Source organism: Miniopterus schreibersii (genome assembly GCF_964146895.1).
Source record: "Miniopterus schreibersii genome assembly, chromosome: 3".
NCBI classification, from domain to species: domain Eukaryota; kingdom Metazoa; phylum Chordata; class Mammalia; order Chiroptera; family Miniopteridae; genus Miniopterus; species Miniopterus schreibersii.
Window position 1 is genome coordinate 68924058 of NC_138103.1, and position 24573 is coordinate 68948630.

The window sequence follows — 24573 nt, forward strand, 5'->3', positions numbered from 1 at the left end:
AATGATGCAGGTCAGTATTTAATAGTTTTGTGTGATTAAGATTAAGGTCAAGAGCCAAAATGAAACCTGAAATAATCATAGCAAGGGCTGTTGATTTTAGATAATAAGGCATAGACCTATATGCCTGTCCAGCGATACAAAGTTCAAATTCAATGATCCCTTCCTTACCTAGCTTTGCTGTCCTACCATCTATGACATGGCTATTACTACCAACAGAGTACAAAGTCACATGAACTACCCAATAAATTATATATTACATGTTTATTAATGGTACAACTTTTATGTAAAATTTACATTTTATGAAAAAATCAAAAATATTTACAAAATTTTGTAAGATAGATTTGCATTGTTCTAATTACAACTCGAAGTAGTAAATAACAATTCTTAAAAACTCACATTTGTTAGAGTTCTGTGTTTACAAATTCTTGGTTAAAGAGATAGCTACAAAGTTTATCACTATACATAAGCAAGAACCAGCTTGCTAAATACATTTCCCAATGAAAATCTACTGGTCTTTTTTACATCATAATGGGGTTTTAAATGAAAAAAAAAAAAAAAAAATCAATATAAACTCATATGGCTTCAAAATGTAACCTGCACCCAATACAAATTTATGTATTGACACTCTGTGGTAATTAAGAAAGTGCAGAAATTTTACCACTTCACTAATTTGTACATTTTTAGGTAAAATTTGATTAAAAACAAGCATTGTAAGTATAATGGTGTCTGAATTCCAATAAAATATTAACTGCTCAATAAAAGCAGTTTGACTACAATGCAGTTACAGTTAAGATTCCAGTAAGGTACTATAATTGGTATTTAAAAGATCACAGTGTAAGAGCTAGAATTACTAATTTTGCTCACTAATTAGTAATGATGAACATTTTAGCAAATTGTCTTATGTATTGCTTTAGTCAAATCTAAATTTAGAATTGGGCTAACACTGAATATATTTTAAAAAGCACATATTGTGTTATATATATATTGCTAAGGAGTAGATTTTCTGCTGTATTTAGTATAGCAAGACGTTAAATGTCTAGTAGTAGGAGTTTTATTTTCTGTAAAGCTTAACAGAACAATTAGTGGTTTTATATAAATTATCATATATAACACAATTTATCACTTCTACTATGCGAAATGCAAGACACTGGTATTTATCCTTATAAATAAAATTTCCATTTGTAAATTATGAAACTTTGTCCAATATATTTAATTCCTTCAATTAATCAGGATTTGCTATAAAGTTAGGTTTTTTACTATTTAATATTAGTAGTTTATTTAAGAAATGTTTAACCCAATCCATCACTTTAAAAACATACAAATTGGTAATTGTTCCAATTATTGAAATGAAAACAAATGGCAGACTTCTCTACTGCCAAAACTAATCTTTTCTAAAATGTGTTCCTCACAAAATACTACAAAATTCATGCTCACAACACATTCAGTAAACAAATGTATAATTTACCAATGGTAAACAGAATGGAGGGAAATGTTACATTGAGACTTAAAATGTCAGTTATCAATTCACCTTAAATAGTTTTTCAGAATTTCTTTTAAGATTTACATACTTTTGATGAGGTTATAGTCAAATATCTGAAGGTAATTTTTTCCCCTACAAACATAAGCCATTAGGCAGCTCTTTCTCTTTCTAATGGCTACAGTGTTTCACTAAAGAAGTGAGCCAGGGTTCTTAAGTATAAATTATCCTTTAGTTATTCCAAATTCCCTTCCTAATTCCAGCCAAAATTATTTATAAAAATTGCAATTATCTTGTAAAAATGCCCGATCACTGTAAGACTCTGAACAGAAAATCCAGACTGTGAGGAAAAAAGTGAGGCACATTAATGAACACAAACTGGATAGGCACATTTCTGGTTTTTTGTTATTGTTTTAAAAGGCACACATTATGCAATCCATATAAAAATAAATTAAATCTACAGCATTAATTCATCAAAACAATCAGAACTTCTATAAAGTTAACTGCAGAAGTCAATTTCTCTGCTGTCTTTTGCAAGCTTATTTTAAAACACATTGCACTTGAGGATTTAAAAAATCATATAAAACACCACTTACAGTTATATGTTTATAAAAATCAAATGAGAAATTTTTTGCATACAACCCGGACTCTGGTCTGATTACTTTATGGCACATAACTCAATTTGATTGAGTCTTCTAAATTAACATCATCCAAAGCTTAGAATTCACGTTATGTTTATACCCATTCAACATCAAACTTAAGAAAATTCAAAATTATCTGACTCTAAAAATTTATGGAAAGCTAAATTACTTTGTGCTTGCTCTCCTGAAATTTTAGGCCTGATATTACACTATAACCCCTTTTTTAAATATAGACTCTGAAGATAATTTAAAATTATGAAAACTTCTTTGTACTGAGAATCTGAATCAATGTGCTTCCTGAATATTGCAGTTGATCATTTACAGCGTTGAAAATCATTTCAGTGCTATTTCTTTCGATGACTCACTTCAAAGGTGCAATATAATATTTACAGTCAGCTCTCAAGAATGCCTATGTTTTAAAAACGTAATACAAGTTAGAATAGTGTTTGGAAAGAACAGATAATGCAGAATGGCAGGTCTGTATTACTCCCTTGAGCCAACCACTTTGCTAGGTCCATCAACAATCCGCCAGGTATCGTCCTGAAAAACACCAAGTAGAGCTTTGCAATTATAATTTCAAATGAACTCAAAGGACATTTCCATTGTGGTTACAGATACAGAACCCCAGTTCCCAATTGCTGTTTATAGTACATCAGAATCAGATCACAGGTGTTCAGCAATACCAACCATGGGTATTCCTTCCCAGGTGTCCCTCTCTACCTGGCACCTTATAACAAAGATCAAAGAAAAAACTTCCATGCCTTTAGGTTAGAATACAAATGTTTCCCACATACATGAAAAAACTTGAAATCTCCCAACTTACCAGTAGCAAACCGTTTCTTTAATAAGGAAAGCCTATAGCCAGTGCCTACAAGTTCAACATCCACTCCTGAGAGGGTACTTCCCTCACTGAGGAATTGCACTGCAAGTGTTGTCGGTTTACTGGGTCCTTCTGAAAGATCAAATTTTGCTCTTAGGGACCCAGAACCTACAAGGAAAAGAATAAAGAATTTACACAGGGTAATATACATTTCGTACCAAAAAATCAAATGAGCACGTAAGCTAAACTATTATCAGTCCTATGCCAAATTCATGACTTGTGTACAGTAACTGAATCATAGTCCTTTTCCAAATCAGACTTTATTCAGTGAATCTGAATTTTTAAGTGAATAATCTTAACCAATGCTCCTCTTTGACTTAATACAAGGTTCCTATGCTATATACATGCTGAAGTGAGTCAAAAGAGAAAAAGGAAGTCAGTGAGGGCAGGTCAGGGGAAACCCAAATGTGAGTGGGAATAAAGTAAAAAGGAAATGACTGCTGTTTATCATATCATGGGGGTGGGAGAGGAAAACAGGAAAAACAGCTAGGACTGCGGAGAGCTCTATCAACATTATTTTCTAGTCATCTCTTTTTAACATTTAACTGGTCTAACATCATGCAAAATAGGTATTTCTGAGGTGCTTTCTTCTTGATATAACCATTTATTCAACACACTTCAAGCCTAACAACATGGAAGAAACAGTAACCCAAATAATTACGGTGAATGTGATAAGTGCTGTAAAGAGCTCTGGGGCACTATGGGACACAAAAGCACGTAAGACAGTGGTGGGGGCGACCTTGTGTATTTCAGGCGGAGGGAAGTACAGTTACAGAGATGGGAGACGGGAGAGAGCATGATGCATTTACGGGAACTACTTCTACACCAGAAGAGCTGGAGAACAGCAGGCGAGTGGCAGAAGACGAGACTGGAGCAGTAGCAAGGAACAAGCTCTAAATATTTTTATATGCCAAGATAAGAAATAACCACAGGGAACCACCAAAGGTAAGAAAGACAAAAACATTTCAGATTAATGTCTGAGAAAGGGAAGCAACAGAAAGTCAATAAAGTAATCTAGAACTCTAGGTGAGGAAAAGGGGATCTGAACAGGCTAAGGAAAAAAAGGAATGCATATGAAAGATGTTTAGGAGATGGAATCATGAGGTGAGAAAGGAAGAGTTTACTAGAAGTTACCAGCTTTCTGGTTGGGGCAAGTGGACAGAATTGCCAGTTAGCAGGAGTCACACTCTGTGATTCCCGACACAGAAATTGAACACTACAGAGAAATCTCAAAGAAGAAAATCTAACACTAATTCACCCTAGACTATTGTGTCAGTGGGGAAGATGAATTGCTGCCTAATTCTTAATCACTGTCCAAGCCCTCCTTAAACTTATACAATTCCTGATCTGCAATTCAATTATGTGAAAGTTCCACCACAGCCAAGAGCAGCCACCTGGGCAATCCTTAAACTTTAGAATTATGTCCCGTCCCTCTTCTGGGCATAAAGCCAGAACAGAAACAGATTTCTATTTTACAGCATTCTAATTTAGGTATTTCTTTTCAAAGGCTGACTAACCAAATCAGAACCACATTTATAAGATTTTTCCATTTCCTCACATAGACACCCTGATACCTGAATAGCAGAGGGAAACTATTAAAATGTCTGGCTAGAAAATCTGTATCTTTTTTTATTTATTTAAATAAATTTTATTTTTATTGTTGACACTATTACAGATGCCCCCCCATTTCCCCCTCCTTTAACCCACCTCCACCTAGCCCCAACACTCTCTGGCCATCATGACACTGTTGTCTGTGTCCATGGGCTATGCATATATGTTCTTTGGCTAATCTCTTCAACTCCTTTCATCCTGTCTGTCCCACCCACCTCCGCTCTGATAGCTGTCAGTCTGTACCATCTATCCCATGTCTCTGGTTCTATTTTATCACTTTATTTTGTTCATTAGATTCCACATATTAAGTGAGATCATATGATATTTATCTTTCTCTTTCTGGCTTATTTCACCTAGCACAATAATCTCCAGGTCCATCATGCTGCTGTGAAAGGTAAGATTTCCTTCTTTTTTATAGCTCCATAGTATTCCATTGTGTAAATGTACCACAGCTTTTCATCCACTCATCTACTGATGGGAACTTGGGCTGTTTCCAGATCTTGGCTATTGTAAATAACGCTGCTATGAACATAGGGGTGTATATATTCTTCCTGATTGGTGTCTTGGGATTCTTAGGATACTTTCCCAGAAGTGGGATCGCTAGGTCAAAATGCAGTTCCATATTTAATTTTTTGAGGAAACTCCATCCCATTTTCTACAGTGGCTGCACCAGTCTGCATTCTCACCAACAGTGCATGAGGGTTCTCTTTTCTCCACATCCTCACCAGCACTTGCTGTTTGCTGACTTACTGATAGCCATTCTGACAGGGGTGAGGTGGTATCTCACTGTGGCTTTAATTCACATCTCTCTGATAATCAGTGACATTGAGAATCTTTTCATGTCTCTTCGCCATCTGTATGTTCTCTTTGGAGAAGTGCCTATTCAGGTCCTTTGCCCATTATTTAATTGGATTGTCTGTCTTCCTGGTGTTGAGTTGTACAAGTTCTTTATATATTTTGGAAATTAACCCCTGATCAGATGTATCATTGGCAAATCTGTTCTCCCATTCAGTGGATTCCCTTTTCATTTTGTTGATGGTTTCCTTCACTGTGCAGAACTTTTTTAGTTTGATGCAGTCCCATTTATTTTTTCCTGTTTCCCTTTCCTTTGTTTTTCCTTGGCAAAAATATTGCTGTAAGAGATGGCTGAGCTTTTACTGCCTATGTTTTCTTCTAGAATTTTTATGGTTTTGCAACTTACATTTAAGTCTCTCATTCATTTTGAGTTTATCCTTGTGTATGGTGTAGATTGGTGGTCTAGTATCATTTTTTTGCATGTACCTGTCCAACTTTCCCAGCACCATTTACTGAAGAGACTGTCTTTACTTCATTGTATACTCTTGCCTCCTTTATCAAACATTAACTGACCATAGAGATGTGGGTTGATTTCTGGGTTCTCTGTTCTGTTTCATTGATCTATATGCCTGTTCTCATGCCAGTACTAGTCTGTTTTGATTACAATGGTCTTGTATTATAGTTTGATAATGGTATTGTGAGACCTCCAACTTTGTTCTTCCTTTTCAAGACTGCCGAGGCTATTCAGGGTCACTTTTGGTTCCAAAAAAATTTTTGAAACATTTGTTCTAGATTTTTGAGAGAACTAATTCCCTTTTTTGTAAGTATTTATAATAGTATAGTTTCATGAAATGGGAAAATACATCCTTTTCTTCCTTGCTAACTGGTTTTAAGTACTCAATTCAAGTAGGATTTCTGGTTTACTTCCAGTTTCAACTAGAAATTTCAGTTTTGTCTCCCCAAAAGACACATGCTAGCGTAAAGTCAGTACAGTTGACTACCTGAAAACAGGCAACCTTTAAGTACCAACTAGCAACAAAGAAATAAATCAGCTTGGTTATTTCACCCAGTAAGTGGCTTCCTAGTAAAAGTGATTCAACATGGCAGGTATAAATGGACAATACAGGTATGTTCCTGGTCCTTTATGCAGAAATACCCGTGAGACAAACTGACAATGTTTTTATGTTTTGATCACGTTAAGCTTAAAAAGAAAAAACTCAGCAAAACCTACTTAATAGGAAAAATTACTGGAAGTTAATTAGGTAGTCAAGAGGGCAGAGTAATTCTCCTTTAAGAGAAAATGAAAATAATTAATGCTAAAGATTTGACTGTCCTGGGAATTATATTCTGAATTCAGTTAGGGAAAATACTGGGAGTGATCAGCCAGCAAGGACTTTTCCTTTGCATTGAGAACACAGATGCACACTCGGTGGGAGGAGGCAATTAACTTTTATCTCCCTAAAAAAAATTATCATAGAATTAAAGACCTATCAGGGTTAGCTGTAATAAGGGGACATGACCAGGAAAGGTTTCCATATGAAAACTGAATAGGCAAGGGGGCATTTAAAAAATGTGCCGGATGACACTGGTCAATAGCATGAGTTTCAAGTGTACAAGTCTGAACACGCACCTGTATGCTGCACGTGTGCTCACCACCCAAAGCCCGTCTCCTCCTGTCACCACACACGAGCCTTTTGTCCTCCCCCATCCTCTTCCCCTCGGGCAGCCACCACACTGCTGTGTCTGTGAGACTGTGTTGTTTGTTCATTTGTTACGGTTTTCTATCCCACATGAGTGAAATCATACAGTTCTTGTTCTTTTCCATCTGATTTATTTCACTTAGCAAGATATTCTCAAGGTCCATCCATGTTGTCGCAAATGGCAGTATTTCACTTTTTCTTAGGGCTGAGTAGCGTTCACTGTATTATGTGCCTTGTCTTCTGTATACAGTCATCTGCTAAAAGACACTGAAGTTGTTCCCATGTCTTGGTTACTGTGAATAATGCTGCAGTGAACATAGGGGTGCACACATACATCTTTACAAATAGATGTTTTCAATTTTGGGGGTAGGTACCCAGGGGAGGGATTGCTAAGTCGTATGGTAGCTCTATTCTTAATCTTTTGAGGAAGCTCCATACTGTCTTCCATAGTGGCTGCACCAGTCTGCATTCCCACCAGCAGTGTATAGGGAGTCCTTTTGTTCCACATCCTCTCCAACACCTTGCTATTTCTTGTCTTGTTGATATTAGCCATTCTAACAGGTGTGAGGTGGCGTTTCATTTAAATTTCCCATATAGCTAGTGAAGCTGGGCATCTTTTCATGTGTCTGTTGGCCATTTGCATGTCTTCTTGGGAAAAGTGTCTGTTCAGGTCCTCTGCCCATTTTTTAATTGGAATGCTTGGCTTTTTGTTGTTGAGCTGTCTGAGTTTTATTTATATATTTACTTATCTTTATTGTTGAGAGCACTGCAGATGCCCCCTCGAGTTGTATGAGTTCTTTTTATATTATGGATAATAGCACCTTATCAGAGAGATTGTTTGCAAATATCTCCTCCCATCTAGTCAGATGCCTTTCTGTTTTGACATTTCTTTTGCAGTGCAGAAACTTTCTAGTTTGGTGTAGTCCCATTCATTTATTTTTATTTCGAAAAGGGGCTTTTTAAAGCCTGAAAGCTTCTGCATGATTTCTGGGAAGTCAGGAGGACTCCATTAACAGTGAGCAAAAGTGTGTGTTGAATCAATTTCAGTTAGTTACCAAGTTACCTAGCTGAAATAAATAGTTCTACTTCTTTAAATTTACTTTATTAGGTATTTTCTCTTAATGTTAGCATGTGAACAGAAGAAGCATTTACTTAACATTTATAAAGTTACAGCAAAACAAAAAATTCTTTTCCTTACAGAGACATATTCAATCTAGATGGGGGGGAAATGAGTTCTGAATCTCAACTGGTCCACTCTTACTTAAGGTATTAACTTCCACCTAGTGGTCAACTCTAGAACTGAAGGCACAAAATTCTAGGAGAAAACTTTGCATAAACATGCCTTAAAAAGTACAAATTCAGTTACCTCACTGAAAACAAACAAGCACACGCTTACCTCCATTTTCTGATTTTTCTGAAACACCAGACAGTTTCCAAAAGGCCTTCATCTGTTCTGCATTCCTATAACAACAAATATCTTCAGATTAGGTGGCTATTATACCTTATACAAGGAGGGCACTCAACAAATAAATGTGTTTTAAATATTTCACCAAAACTATAGTACTAAATTTACTTTCAATAGTATCACCTGGTGAAAATATTTGATATAAAATATAATGTCATATCTTTCTCTAATGGAATTTTTACCAAATTATGTAATTCTTCTCATTTTTATTAGTCTGAGAAAGAAAAACTGAATTGTAGATGGCCCAGTTCCTTCATTACTCAAGAAAAACAAACTTTTATTAAATGGTGAGGCAAATATAAAGAATGGTTAGGGTCTATACTAATATTAGTAGAGCGCACAGAGAGGTAGTTAAGAGATGAGAGTAGAGTAACTAATACTAGTAAACACTACTCAGATAGGTGTTCTTATAGATATGTCAGATGCTATATCTAACCCTGGAAAATAATTATTCTAATCTTTATTTTTAAAATAAAAACAGAAGTTTAGAGAGGCTAAGCAATTTGCCTAAGGATAAAGTCTTGAATCCTTCAAGTCTGGGGGGTGACAGCAAAACTAGTTTGTTTATTCTGGACTGAGGCTACTGTGGCTTGACTAGCAAAATGAACACGTTTTTGTAGCCTGGTTTCTACAGGAACATGCACTGAAACTTTTCAAACTTATACAACTTTCATAACTTAGGTTCTAAAAGTTACAGGTTAAAACAAATTTAGCAGGAATTCAGAAATCTATTTAATTTACCATATTGCAGGGGGAAGAGACTGCATGTTTGTGACCCCTCCATCCACTGGTACCACCACCTGTATGTTGGAAAGCACGCTTGGTATCACCATAGCTTCTGGGTTGTACTTATAATCCACTCTAAGATCTGTGGTGCCAGCACTACATTTCCAGTATGTTGCAAGATTTAGAGGAGTGGACTGAATACCATTTGATGATACCTTTAAAGAGAAAAACACACAATTATTTGAAAAGTAAACAAATCATGTTAATGACATGTATACTTGAACATAGGAGGTCACAGAATCAAAAATAAATAATGAGGAAGCTGTCTGTTGCTAGAGTAAAGAAGAAGAGCCACTCTCAAAGTTTGGACATGGAATTACCTACATCAAAATTTACCTGGTGCTTGCTTAAAATATACATTCCCCTGGCTCTAAATGCAGAAAATTTGATTCAACAGCTTAGGTACAGAGCCCAGAAATCAGCCATGTTATCAAGTGATTTTTATTTATGCATGTAACATCTGAATACTTCTCAACAGTCAACATACAATTCATAAAGAATCTTACAATTCTAAAAATTTAGATTCAGAACAGAAAAATGGATGTGTCACCATGAAGTTTCTGCAAGCCTGGAATTAGAATACTTCCAACTTCAAATGTCAAATTTTAATCACATGACCCATAGTAAATGGTACAATTTAATTCGTCAGTTCCTTGCTCAAATGACTCCCTTTCAATGAGACCTACTCTGATCATTGTTTAAATTTATATTGAAAATGCAATTTTTCATACCTTACTTTACACACTTTTTCCTTTTTCCATACCACTTATTTTCGAACACGATATTATTTACTCTTTATTTTACTATCTCCCCATCCAACTCCCAGCAATTCGCAAGCACTGAATAATAAATGTTTGTTGAGTAAATGATAAATTAATACTTTGAATAAACTTTAAGCCAACTTAAGTGGCAGCAGCACTTTTTTACTCTTTAGGTATTTATTTCTTAGCAACATAAGCCATTTAAATAAAATTACCCTATTAAAAATTCAGACAATATAGAAGTATATGCAATAGGAAATTAATCTCTTAGCATTCTTACTCCTATTAACATTGTGATACATATCCTTCCAGACTTTTTAGACATATGCAAACATGGAACCATCTCATTCTTTTAATGGCTATAATAATTCAATTAATCAATCTCATCCTCTGTGCATGTGTACTTAGGTGGTTTCCATACAGTGAATATCCTTTGTACTCCCCACCCTCATTTGTGTGATTTCTGAAGAACAAATTTCTGGCAGTAGAACTGTTGAATTAAAGGTTACATCTGCCCTGGCCAGTATGGTTCAGTTGGTTGGGCACTGTCCTGTGCAGCTAAAGGTCGCTGGTTTGATAGGTCACAGGTTTGATTCCAGGTTAGGGCACATATCTGGGTTGTGGGCTTGATCCCCAGTAGGGGGTGTTAAGGAGGCAGCCGATCGATTGTTTTCTGTTTGTTTTTCCTCCCTCTCTAAAAATCAGTAAAAACATATTTAAAACAAAAAATAGAATTGCCTTCAAAGAAATTCTCTTTTTTGTAGTCCTAGTAACAAGTGGTCACATTCTTTTAATAAAGCAATCGTTTTTATTTTTGTCAATCTGATGGGCTTAAACCAGTGTCTCATTGTTGTCTAAATAGTCACTGCTCTAATTTCTACTGGCATGGAGCTTTTGTCTATAAGTTATCTATCTAGTCTACTGAGTTATTCAACTTTTACTTGCTAATTTATAAGAACTCTCTGGAGTAAGCCTTTTGGTCTATCCTATGTATTTATTACAAATACTTTTGCCTCACATTAAATATTGATTCTGTTAAGGGTATGTTTGTTTTAGCTAAATACTTTACACACAAATTTATTTTTGTGTCAAATATCTCACTCTCTTCTTGCATGGCTTCTGGGTTTTGTACCATTCTTAGAAAGGTCTTTCATACTTAAAGATAAAAAACTGTAATAAATAGATATACATATATAGCCCATAAATATAAATATATTCACTCGTAATTTATTTTAGTATCTTTACGGTTTCATTTATATTATTAAACCTTTGATACATGTAGATTTTATTTTGGTTAAAGGTCTGAGTTAGGAATTTAGCTTAATTTTTTCCCAAATCTCTAGCCTGCTGCCTCAACACCATTTATTGAAAAATTCATCATTTCTACATTTCCTTGAAATGCTATTTTGTCATATAAACAATTCTCCATTTATTATTAGATCTATTTCTGTATGCTCTAAGTTATTCCATTGATCTGGCCATCTACTGTTATGCCAGTTGCAACCTATTTTAAATACTGTTGCTTTATAATAATTTTCCCATTAAAACTAAAACATTACTCCACATTACTGTTTAAAGCACTTCTTAACTTTATTCTTCCAAACTTTATTCTTCCAGAAAACTTGAAAATGACTGTCAAGTCTCCAAACACAAATACATAAACACCTCTACTGGGTTATATAATAAGTTGATTTAGAAACAGCTAAACTTTTTTATAACATGAGTCTTCCATGAATGAATAAAGTATTCCTTTCTAATTATATTCAAGCAGTAGAGATTGTGCTGTTTCTTCCTAATTAATTTTACTGTGAATATTTTGCTATAAAAGTTTCCTGATGGTTTTGAAAGCTATTAATTTTTGTATTAATTTTTAAACTGACCACTTTACTAAATTCTCCTATAGTTTTTTAGCTGATTTTCTTGAGCTTCCTAGGAATATAACAGGTTCCTTATAAATATTAATAATTTTGGTTTCTCCTTTCCAATATTTATTACCACTTATTTCATTCTCTTGTCTAACTATCCTAACACATCCAGGAAAAATCTTATATACTAACAGCAATAATGGTTGTCTTTGCCATTCCAGACTTTGATTGATTGCTTTAGGTGTTATATTAAGACTGACACTGCTGGTCTTTTCAGATTAAGGACCCACTCATGTATTTATATTTACTCAATATTTTAATCAGAAATAGATGATGAATTTGATCAAATTGGTCAAAATTTACATAGACTTATTAACAGATTTTTTCTGGTTTTGAAACATCCTTGCATTCCTGAAATGATCCTCATTTGGCTATGACATATTATTCATTTAATGATCTGCAATATTCTATTTGTTAGTATTTTAAATATAGGGTATTTTCAACGACAGGACACTCACCTGATACTTTAATACATCTACATTATAATAAGAAGCAGCTGGGTTTTGCTCTGATAGTTTCTTGAGGTAGACAGTAACAGCTTGCATGTTCATCCAAAAATCTTTTGTGTTAGAATCGCACTGTGATGGATCACTGTATGCATAAGAAATATTTTTGTTATTTTATTTGACTTATCTTTATTCTTTGCCTCTGTGTAACAATTTGATGACTTGGGAAAAACTAGTAGAAAGATACCAAAAGATGGGATGAAGGAAAACTAAAGTTGGGGGACAAAGAATAAACACAGCAGAAGCTTGCCTGAAAGATGAGAAGATGGACAGAAAAGGGTTTAACAATGTAATAATTACTACCACCATAAAAAACATGAACCAAAAGACAGCAGAAGGCTGTTTAATCATAAATAATTTTGATATTGTCTTCAAATTAAATTATTATTGCTTCAAAAACGAAGGAAAATTTTCTTAAAAAGAAGTTCCACCTTCAAAACAAAAGTACACAAACCTGAACACAAGCTGTGCATTTGGAAGAATTTGCTCTAGTCTGCTGATATTTTTCACCCTGAAGCAGAGCACAGCTGGAGATGGATTGCTTGTGAAGACTTTAATAATTCCACTTGGAAATGATATTGTCATGTCACCAGTGATCTTCACAATACACCTGAAATTGGGATTTTGAAAATTTTAAATAGTTTAAGTAGGTGCTTTAATCTCCATTTAAGGCATATTTGGTTTTAAAAGGACTTTATATATGTTTATCATAATTATGAATGAATGATTTTTTCAGTTTACTTTTAAAAAATGATCCTATGTGAAATGGCATATTCAACACAAATGCAGGTATACTAATACTCCACTTCTTGTTTACCCAAACCATCCCCTGGCTATCCTGGAAGTTAACACTACCCCCACCGTGGCTACTTTTCCCCCTAAACTCCAGAGTACTGGACCTCAGGGTGGAAGTCAGGGGTAAATGTCCTCCTTGTTCCTTCCTGCCTCTTCCAACCCTATATCCCTTCTTCCGTCCTAAAAACCACCAGCTTGTTTTAAAACCCATTGCCATTGAACTATACTACTCTCTAGCCCATCCCTTTCATGTCATCTTTACTCCCTTTCATTTTCTGGAAATTTTAGCTCCTGATCCATTGTTAGTAGTAGTGGTACAGAGACAGACCATCATAAATTTTAGTGATTTCAATATCCATGCAGATACTCTCACTACAGAACTCCTACTCTACCTGACTCTGTATCCATACCTTCTGCTTTCCCGTTTCAACTGATGACCAGTCTATGCACCCGAGGCCAATCCTATCACTGTGTATGGAAGCACCTTTCCTCTTTCACACTGAAGGATTTCACTTGGTTCAATTTTTCCCATAAATACTGGATGTTTCCATCAGCATACAGGCATGCTAAAATGAATAATAGCCTTAAAAAACACTAAATCAATAAAAATTCTCCTCTGATTCTACCATCTCTCTTCTGCTACTATACCCCATTTTTCTGCTTCCACTTAGAGCAAAACATCCTGAAAGAGTTGTCTACATTTGCTCTCTCCAAATACAGTTGTCTATAATTTGCATCATGTCCTGTTCCTGAACTTCCATCAAGCAGGCTTTCATCTCCATCACTCTGCTAAAACTGGTCTTGTGAAGGTTACCAATGACCTCCAAATTGTCAATGGTCAGTGCTTTTTGACCTGTTAGTGGCATCAGATATAGCTTCACAACCTTCCTTCATGAAAGGGATTATTCACTTAGTTTCTGGGACACTGCTCTACCAGTCCTCTGCTCACTTCTCTTGTTGCATGCTATCTTAAAACTCCTTTGCTGGATCATTCTCATCATCCTGTTTCCTAAACAATGGAGGGGACCAGGACTTAGTTCTCATCAGATATCTTCTCTACTCTCTAAGGCCCCTGGCTTTAACTTATGTACAAATTAATGACAACTAAATATTTTATTCTCTATCCTGAATCTATGCCCTGAACTCCAGAATCATGCATTCAACTATCAACTCAATATCTCCACTAAATTGTCTTAGTACTTCAAACTTAGCAGTCTACTCAGTCACTAAATCTTGACAACTCTATTTTCAAAATATATTCAGAATCTGTTCACCATCTCATCTGCTAATACCCATATAGAAACCATCAACATCTCTCACCTGGACTTCTGTGGTTAACTCTCTCTCTGCATCTACTCTGACTCCTTCCAGTTTATTCTCTATATGACAGCCATAGTGCGCCTTCAAAAACATTAACCTCGTCACTCCACTGCTTAAAAGCCTTCACTGGCTTTCCACTGCACTCAAAATAAATTCCAAACTCCTTACCATCTATGATGCCCAACCTGAATTGGTCCCTCTACATAGGGCTTTATCTTTGACGACTCTCCTCCTTGCTGTTTCTTAAATGTGCCGAGAATGCTTCTACCTCAGTCCTTTACACTCACTGGAATGCTCTTCCCTGAGATACCTGCATGACTTACTCCTTAATGTCTTTCAAACATGTTTAAAATAGTAGCCCTACCCAGCCAGGTGTGGCTCAGCAGCTGAGCACCGACCTATGATACATGAGATTGCAGTTCGATTCCCGGTCAGGGCACATGCCCGGGGCTGAGGGCTCAATCCCCAGCAGGGGGCATGCAGGAGGCAGCTGATCAGAGACTCATCATTGATGTTTCTGTCTCTCTCTCTCCCCCTCTCCCTCCCTTCCTCTCTCTAAAATCAATAAAGACATATATTTTTAAAAAATGATAATAATAAAATAAAATAAAATAGTAGCCCTCTATTGCAATTCTCCATCCCCTTACCCTGGTTTATTTTTCTTCATAGCATATATCAATACACCTAACTTTTCATACATAATATTATTCATTTCCTATATCTTCAGTCATCAAATATTTGAGTGCCTACTGTGTGTAAGGCTGTTACAAGTTTGCATTATTGTGAGAGAAATGGTTTCTTTATTAGTTTTCTCTCACAATAATGCAAGCTCAAAAGAGAAGTATTCTCAGCACTTATAACAAACAGTCTTACACATAGTAGGCACTCAAATATCTGAAGAATGAATAATGTTCCATGAAAAATAGGGGTGGCCATTTACCCAAATATCATTTTCTTAAAACAAGGTCTTGGATATTAAGCATGCATTCTAAGTCTCTCTCTTGCAAATGTCAGACTTTCACAAAACATATATATTAGGCCAATATTCAGAGTTCTATCCCCATATAAAATATCATTCTGCTCTACAAATATGTAAAGCAACAGATGTGTCATAAAGCCTTGGCAAGAACGTAAATAAACCGGGGGGGAAACATCACTACTGCTGATTATACTGATTTAATTTGAAAGACAATCCTTAAATGACTATAGCAGGTAAACAAATATAAAACCCTAACCTACAAAGAATCAAAAATAACTTAAAATTTACCACCAAGCCCCTTCCACCCCACAACACACACACAGGTATTTGCATCTTTTTAAAACTAACTTGGTGGGATCTGCTCCTTTAAAGTAGGCATTAACAGATTCTGTAAGGGCGACTGCCACAGGTAAGGTGTCATGATTTCCAAGGCTGACGGGGCTGGGACCTCGTGACACACCTAGAATACATACAATTCATTTGTTAAATCCTACTAAAAAACATTACTAAATACCCAGACAGGTATATTCACAATGTTAGCTTGTCACAAATGACTCTATTACTGGTTTCAAAGATGCCGCAAGTAAAATCTGGAGGTTAAAAAGAGCAGATAATACAAAGGACAAAAAAGTGAGGAAAACATGTCACAATGACTTTTTCTTTTAAATGTAATGACACAGAAGGGTTGGGTTAAAGAATGTCAAAAGGAAAAGCCCTTTACCTGAAGAGCAAAAATTACTAAAATATGGCTTCAAAATCATTCAGATACTAAATTCTTTGAGATTCTATCAATCACACACATCAATGCATTAAACTGGATTTTTGTATTTATTTTAAGTCTCTTTTACCTCTTCTTTCTCTAATACTTGTATTATATTCCCACATTGTCTCAATAAATGTAACTAATAACTTATTTTTAATAACTTTCCTGACATAAAGTTCACTCAGATAACTTTAGAGTAAAATAATAATAAAGCATAGTGTTTTAAAAGCATAATAAGCCTGGCTCAGTGTGGCTCAGTGGTTGAGGGTCAACCCAGGAACCAAACGATCATGGTTTGATTCCCGGTCAGGGCACATGCCCCAGTTGCAGGATTGATCCCCAGTAGGGGTGTGTAGGAGGCAGCCGATCAATGATGTTTCTCTCTCATCGATGTTTCTATTTCTCTGTTCCTCTTCCTTCCTCCCTCTCCAAAAATCAATAAAAACATATTTTTAATAAAAGAAATAAAAGCATAATAAAGTGTAAACAAAGTTAAATCTATGCATGTGTTCAACTTGTTTTGTTTTTTCCAATGTAAATTAAGTATCTGGTTTACTTCATAAAAAAAATCCCTCAAAATAGTGCACTGCCTTTTTTCCCCCCACAAATGTCCTCTTGCCATTTATGCCTCCATTTAATATATGATGTAATGCAATTTGTAAAAATAAGTCAACAGGATAATTATTCATTCTTATTTTAAAAATGAATAACATAGGTCAACAAATAGCTCTAAAATTTGAATGTACGCTTTTGTTGCATAAATACTGCACAATTTTCACAGCCATCAAGTACTTTTATTTCAGAGGTGATTACCTACGTGAAAGACTGAGTTACTTTTGATACGCTTAGAGAATTAATTCTGACAAAAATCAGTACTGGCTTTCTCTGCCTCACAACTAAAGCCGAGATCCTACAAATAGTAACAAAGATCTTTTGTTAGCTTTAGAGGCCAGGAAGATGTGGTATTTGAGAATTTGAAGGAATTTTGACTGAGAAAGTTCTTCACAGTTAGAAAAATACATGAGAACAAGAAATGCTGCTTCTACACCACTGGGAAAAGTAACCTCCCCCCAAACAAGACATCTTAAAATTTCAGGTGAAAATTAAAAATCCAATAGTATAAAAATTTATTCACAAAATCTCAATAGCTATTTTACTAGCCACTAATATGTGCCAGACACTTTGCTAAGGAGGCATGGGAAAATGATGCCTTAACTGACATACTCTTTCTGCTTCTTTCATAATCACTTTTTCTCTGGTTCCGATAGCTTTAGAGTTAAGATGTACTGACATTTCTCAATGTTGAGAGAAGAGCAGGGAGATGAAAGATAATGCAAAATTGTTGTTCTTATCACTGGGGATTTGATATCAATGGATCCTGTATAGCAACTGGACATTATTAGTACAAAACTGAGATAGTTAAACCTTAGAGTTATTCTTGATTTCTGAGACACCATACAATGCTGGAAAAGGAAAATTTAGATAACAAAGTATTTTAGATACACTTTAGGATCATTAGTTAACATATACATTTGCTTTTAATACAATACCTTGTGAAGTCTCACAGTGCTTTTCAATTTCAGAGAGTGTCCCAATCAAATTATCATCTTCTATCATATTTAAATAAAACAAAATATTGCAGGAAAAGAAAATACTTTCAAGAAACAGTAAGAATCAAAAATTTACATCTAAGCAAAGAGCTGAATAAGCATCATAATAAAGAAAATTTTTTAGGTAGACTTATAGAACCTTTGTTGTACAAAATCCACATACATCCTGCCTGCATCATCACAGTCACCTACCTACTGTGGTTCTATCTGCCACAATGAATCAAACTAAAAACTTATGTATCAACTCAATCAAAATTAAAGTTTCCATCACAAAGAGGAAAACTTCTAAATAATAGAGATAATGTAAAACTAAAGCTAATTTTGGTACAGACCACCTGCCTGATTTCTAATAGGACTCCCATCTATGTATTTTATGATTAAAATGTAGATTCTGCAGAAACAAAAATTAACAAAACCACATGTACAAAAAGTAAGAAATTGCTGTTACAGCAAACACAAAGACAAACTTATTAGACATACTGTGTTTACATAAAGTTAAAAGATGGAAAAAATGCTATGTTCACAAAGGTATAATAAAATAAGATGGTAACATCATGTTCAGACATTTGGAAAGCAAATCACTTTTTATCTCATTTTAGTCTATATTATGCCATTTTTACAATGGCCACAGGCACAAGATGTATTTCTCCTGTGTGAGTTTTGACAAATCAAATTAAACATAATTAAATCAGCTTAATTAGGACTGTGATTCTCAAACTTAGCATGCATCAGAATTACTTCGAAGGCCTGTTCTAGGATTGCTAGCCCTACTCCCAGCATTCGATTTAAATGGTTGTATTTCTAGTAAGTTTCCAGGTGATGCAGACATATGCTGCAGGTCCAAGGACCACACTTTGAGCACTACTGAATTATGCTGAGTTATTACAAACCAGTGATGTACATTATCAAGGATAAACCCATTATTACTTAGAAGCAGCAGCAATAGGGACAGTTACAATTTTGATAAGAAGCTGATGCTCCCAAAACACAGCTGCTTTGTTTAAGCAGATTTGGGCTTTGTTGATTGTACTAACAGTGGGTGAGAAAGGTAATAAGAATTTGCAGGGGAAATTGGATAAAGGTATAACAGAAAAAACTCTTGGGCAAAATCTAAATGGAATACTGAATTTGTTCAGTATTAGCTATGCCCTAATACCTACTTTTAAATCTTCGTGATTTAAATTCTTGTAGAAAAAAAAATTTATTGCAAGTACAAAACCGTGTTTTTCATTGAATCAATTGTTTTTAAAATACAAATTTCCTTAAGAATGCAAGTATCAGTTCATAGTAGAAAGGGCTACATTGTATTGTGTTGTCAACCACAGTATTTTTCAGTCAGGAGCTTATAAATGTGATGCATTCTCTTTTTTTACTTACAGGTTATATTCAATGTTATTTTGTATTAGTTTCAGGTAAACTTGATGCATTAACAGAGCTAACCATGGTTAAAATTCTCCTAGTTAGACAATATAAACTGTGAACAAGAAAAGGAAAATGTGACTAGTTTGATAATGCCAGGTGTGTTTCCAGAAAACCCAAATTCCTAACGTTATATTTATCATCAGCCCATTAAACAAACAACAACAAATCCTCAGCCTGATGAAACTTTGGATGCTAACTTTCACCTGTAACCAATGATAATCCCTTACCGACTGTTGGAGTATTGGCAGCACTTAATGAAGCAGAAGATGAGATAGAGGAAGAACTTTCTGCCCTGGCTAAAGGAGCAGCAGGAGGTGGGCTGGTACTGGAAGTGACAGGTGGGCTGAATGGCCTGGGCTTAAAGACAAAAATTTATCAAAATGGTAAAACAATTTCTCCATTATCAGAAAAAGATGATTAGATACCAAGTAAGTTTCATTTTAATATACTAAACCAAATTTATTACGTGAATTTCTTATAACTCAGAATTCCTAATTCCTAATGTTATATTTATCACCAGCCTATTAAACAAACAACAACAAATCCTCAGCCTGATGAAACTTAGGAAGCTAACTTTCACCTGTAACCAATGATAATCCCTTACCGACTGTTGGGAGTATTGGCAGAGATGCCATAAGTCAGATTAGTTTTGAGAATATATTAAAAGCTGAAAAGGTTATTTTAAAATAATGCTGTCAAGAGAATCTTTGTACATAAAACATTTTCTGTGTTTCAAAAAGTAAGGTTAAGATAGATTCTCAGAAGTTAAATGATTCAACAGTATGAAGGTTTTCCACACCTACTGCCAAACTGCTTCCCAAAAGGGTTACTGAGTTTACTCTACTGCTTATAAATACAAGAAAATATTTCTCTGCACCCTTGCCAGCTATAAATGGATGGGCCTTAGTAGAAGGAGAAAATAATACAACTTTTAGCCACTTTGATAGAGTTTTAAAAATCGGCATTTTCCCTTTTATGAGTTGTACGTATTAGCTCTGTCTGATTTAGTCTTGGGAGGACTTAGTATTACCTGAGCTTTCACTAACCCTTTACTTTATTTGCTGCAAATATTTTCCCCCTAAATATTGCTTTTATTGTCCTTTATTTTGGGTGCTTACAAATTTCCATATTTTCCTTTATAATTCATTTTAATACTTCCTCATTGAGAAAGTTACCACCATATGGTTTTGAGAAAAGTCTTAATTTTACTGTCTTCCCACTTTTCTAATTTAACACAAAAACAAATATGAAAAACATTATTCCAATTCATTTATCTTTTACCATAGTAAATAAAAGTTTTCCTTCCAAAATCTGAATTGTTCCAATAATACATTGGCAATAATTCCTAAGGTGTTTCACTTTTTAAAATAAGGCATATTTCACTTACTTAAAAATAACCTTTTCCTGTTTATAAAAGAATTAAACAAATATAATATTTATTTAGTGCCTACTATGTATCAGGCCATGGGTTAGGTACAGTGAATTAAACACTGTTCCTGTCCTCATATATTTAAGGGACTTGAAAAACAAAAGGCAAAAACAAACAAACCCTATAAATGTTCATACAATAAAACTAGTCAACTCTTCATTGTATAAATAAAATTTACAGATACAAACTTTTATGAAAATTAGAAAGTACTGCCCAAAGTGTTTTACAATTAGTAAACCCCCACCCACTTAACTATTTTTAAACTATTAGCTAGTTCCAAAGAATGGCTTTTTGATGACTCATTATTATAAAAAATAAGTTGAAAAGCTACAGCAAGGCAGAAAAATGCAGTTGTGTATGTATACAGATTGGGGTACTGCAAGATAAGAAGCCAAATAAATATTAAATTCAACAGCTGATTTGAAACTAACAAGTTTGGGAAAAGTCTTGAAATCAAGACTTTTACTGTGAGGGACATTTCTCCTGTGGCAACAAGGCCTCATGACCAATATAATGTGGCTGCATTCCTACAATCTATAATTTAGAATCTGCCTTTTATACATTTTTAGGAAGAGGCAAAAACAGCTCTTTTCCCAAGTGGTTTCTGCTTGTTTTGGAGCATCACTGTCTGGTACAGTAGTAGACACTGGCACTTGAAATGAGGCAAGTTCAAATATGAGATGAGCATCAACTATAAAATACACAATGGGTTTTGAAGACTTAGCATAAACATAAAAAGAATGTAAACTCTCAGTAATTTTTATATTGATTACATGTTAAATTGATATATTTTGTATATGAAGTAAAACACAATATATTTCATTGTTTTTACTTTTTTATGTGGCTACTAGAACATTTAAAATTATGTATGTTGCCTGCATTACATTTCTATTGGACAGCACAGCTTCAAAACAGTGGTCCTCAAACATTAGCATGCATCAGAATCACTTGGAGGGCCTGTAAAAATAGTTGCTGGGCCAGAATTTCTGATTTGTCTGGGGTGAAGCCAGAGACAGTGAATTTCTACTAAGTTTCCAAGAGATGCTAATGCGGCTTCTGGTCTTGGGACCACACTTTGAGAGCCACAGCTCAAGATCAATGAGGGGTTCTCTGTAGGGGTGTGGGGAAGGTGTGGTTATAGACCTTCTGACAAAAGTGCACATACAAGAATGCAAGAAAAAGAGCACCCAAATGTACAGCTGGAGAGAATTCAAATCAGCATAACCTTTTGAATAAGCAACAGAGCAACAATCATCAAGAGTCTTAAAAATGTGCACACCATTTAGCTCATGGATTTTGCTTTAAAATTTTTACTAAGACAGTAATGTCTGCAAAGAAGTAAACATAAGGATATTCATTAAGACACTGTTTATAATGGAAACTTGGAAATGAACTAAATGTCAAATAAAGAAATTACTAAAAATTTTTTGGAAATTTAATGCTGGCAATAGTGTAGAAGATCAAGCATTTATGCTATGCAGCCAATTCAAATGGTGCTCCTTGAAGCCTGTAGAGAGTGCTTTCTAGAAAGCTCTCAAGGCCGGGGCAGAAAGTGAAGGGTGATGTGAAGGGTTCAACTACACAAGTCCCGCTTTTACTTATTTAACAGACTTAACAATGTTAAAGTTATCTGATAAAGAATTCTACCACTTTAATTCTTTAATTCTATGTAATTCATGATATAAAATTCCCAAAAGACTTTCAAGAGAACAAAAACTATGTAAGAAAAGACTTTTTACTTAAAAAATATACACATACCATTTATAGCAACTATCTTTTTGAGCAGTTATTTTCACTTGACAAAGTTCTAGGTGTTTTACATACACGTATTAACTTAAGTATCACAACAACCTATTATCATTATACCCATTTTACCAATAAGGAAACTGAGATTCCAAATACATAACCTACCTAATGTTGCTCAGGTAATTAGTGGCTAATAGACTTGTGCTTGTAACAATTATATTTTACTACCTCTGAATAAATAAGTACCATGTATTCAAAAAATAATGAAAGGATATATATAAAAATGTTAACAGTAGTTACTCTTTGGTAAAATATAGAAGGAATTTTTATGTTCTTTGTGTGTTTTCTCCATTTTCCAAATTTTACAACAAGCATTGCTTTTGTAATCAGGAAAACACCCACATTATTAAGATATAATTTTTATATTACTTAAATAATAACCATCTCCTTAGCAGCTGGTATTTAGTCTTTCTTTTCACTTCCACTAAGTCTGTTCATTGAGGGTAAAAGAAAGATGTCACCATTTCAACACATGGTGCTCAAGCCTTTTCATTTAGTCATGAAACGTCTTCTACTATGTACCACGTGACAGGTATTATACAAAGAATTAAGGATATGAAATTGGCTATGGCATAGTCCAGTACGGGAGATGTATGCAAAGAAAGTATGGCTGGTGAGGGGGGAAAAAGAGAAGTACAATGTGATTTGTGCACAGTGAGAAATATAGGCCAAATATATGAGTATAAGGAAGAAAATGATTAAATCCACTGAGGGAGAAGTAATGATAAAAGAGGGCTTTATCTACGTGGTGATATTTAACAGGGTCTAAAAGAAAACTGAGGAGCATTTCAGATGGGGGGGGCATAATAAGATATGGGCAGATAAAAGAGCATGATGTGTTTGCGGAACAGTAGAAAGTTTCAAGTGGCTGGAACCTAGGATGCAAAGAGGAGAAAGTTGGACAGTTAGTCTGATAACGCAAATGGTTGAGCAAGATAGACCGTTAGTCTGGTTAACGCAGGCAGTGCATCAAAAGCCTTGTACATGCAGCTAAAACATTCAACCACATGAATTATGGGGAAACAGTGGATATGTATATCAGGAGAAAAAGATTAAGCTTGACTTCCAGAAATTTAATTCTGTCGATTAGATCAGAGGCAAGAAGACTGGATTGGGAGAGCCTCACTCTGAATAGAACCCATAAAATGTCTTTCATTATCTGACAACTTTTGAAGACCAATGCTTTTTTCTTTTTTACAGCAATATGTACTCAATATGGACAAGTCAATTAAGTGATGTGTATTACAGTCTCCTTATATACAAAATAAAGAAAGCTGAACTAGGTGTCCTCCAGGACTCTCCTGGCAAAATATTTCTAAGGCCTAAGAACCATCTTTTCCTTAATATTTGACTTTTAAGCAGAATTATAAAAAACTGCTTCTCAGCTCTGAAACGCTGAGTACTGAGTAGTATTTTTATAATGTGCCAACTTTCTCAGGAAATCTTTTTCCTCCTAAACAATGTCTTGCTCCACGGGTATGATAATGAGGTAGGATGGGGGAGTGAAGGAAGTGTTGTTTGGGAAAAGACTCCAGTAGAAAATTCCAAACATTTAACTGTAAAGGGGCATAAAGAAATATAACATTGGCATAAAGAAATATATCATTTGCATCTTAAATGAAAATAGTTATAATTTTTTAAAAAAAGAGAAACACATGAGTACATACTATTTCATTAATCCCACTGAGTTTGCCTGAAGTAAGCTTTGGTCTGGAAGCAGGCCTTGGAGGTGGGACAATGGTGCCTACAGAAAGAGGAGTTGTGGGCCTGGCTGGTAGGGGAAAAAGAAAATTTGAGAAAATCATTAGTATGTAGCAATCCTTACATAAAGACATTCTATTATAGAGGAACTGTTAGGATTCAAAGCTCATTTTTCAGGAGTTTTTTAAAATGTAAGTATAG

At 34.8% G+C, this 24573-nt stretch overlaps 1 protein-coding gene across 1 annotated transcript in view; it reads right to left on the reverse strand.

Annotated features, from left to right (window-relative positions):
• Window positions 1-238: 238 nt before the first annotated feature.
• The window catches only part of FCHO2 (FCH and mu domain containing endocytic adaptor 2), a 103141-nt gene continuing 78806 nt past the window's right edge, over window positions 239-24573 (reverse strand). Inside the window, exons 18-26 of the mRNA XM_081131843.1 lie at window positions 24339-24442; window positions 19664-19793; window positions 15990-16101; window positions 13002-13157; window positions 12500-12632; window positions 9311-9510; window positions 8501-8565; window positions 2942-3106; window positions 239-2658 (exon numbers count right to left, since the gene is read on the reverse strand). Coding sequence (XP_080987969.1) covers window positions 2636-2658; window positions 2942-3106; window positions 8501-8565; window positions 9311-9510; window positions 12500-12632; window positions 13002-13157; window positions 15990-16101; window positions 19664-19793; window positions 24339-24442 — 1088 coding nt within the window. The 3' untranslated portion in view covers window positions 239-2635. The remainder of the gene's footprint in view (window positions 2659-2941; window positions 3107-8500; window positions 8566-9310; window positions 9511-12499; window positions 12633-13001; window positions 13158-15989; window positions 16102-19663; window positions 19794-24338; window positions 24443-24573) is intronic.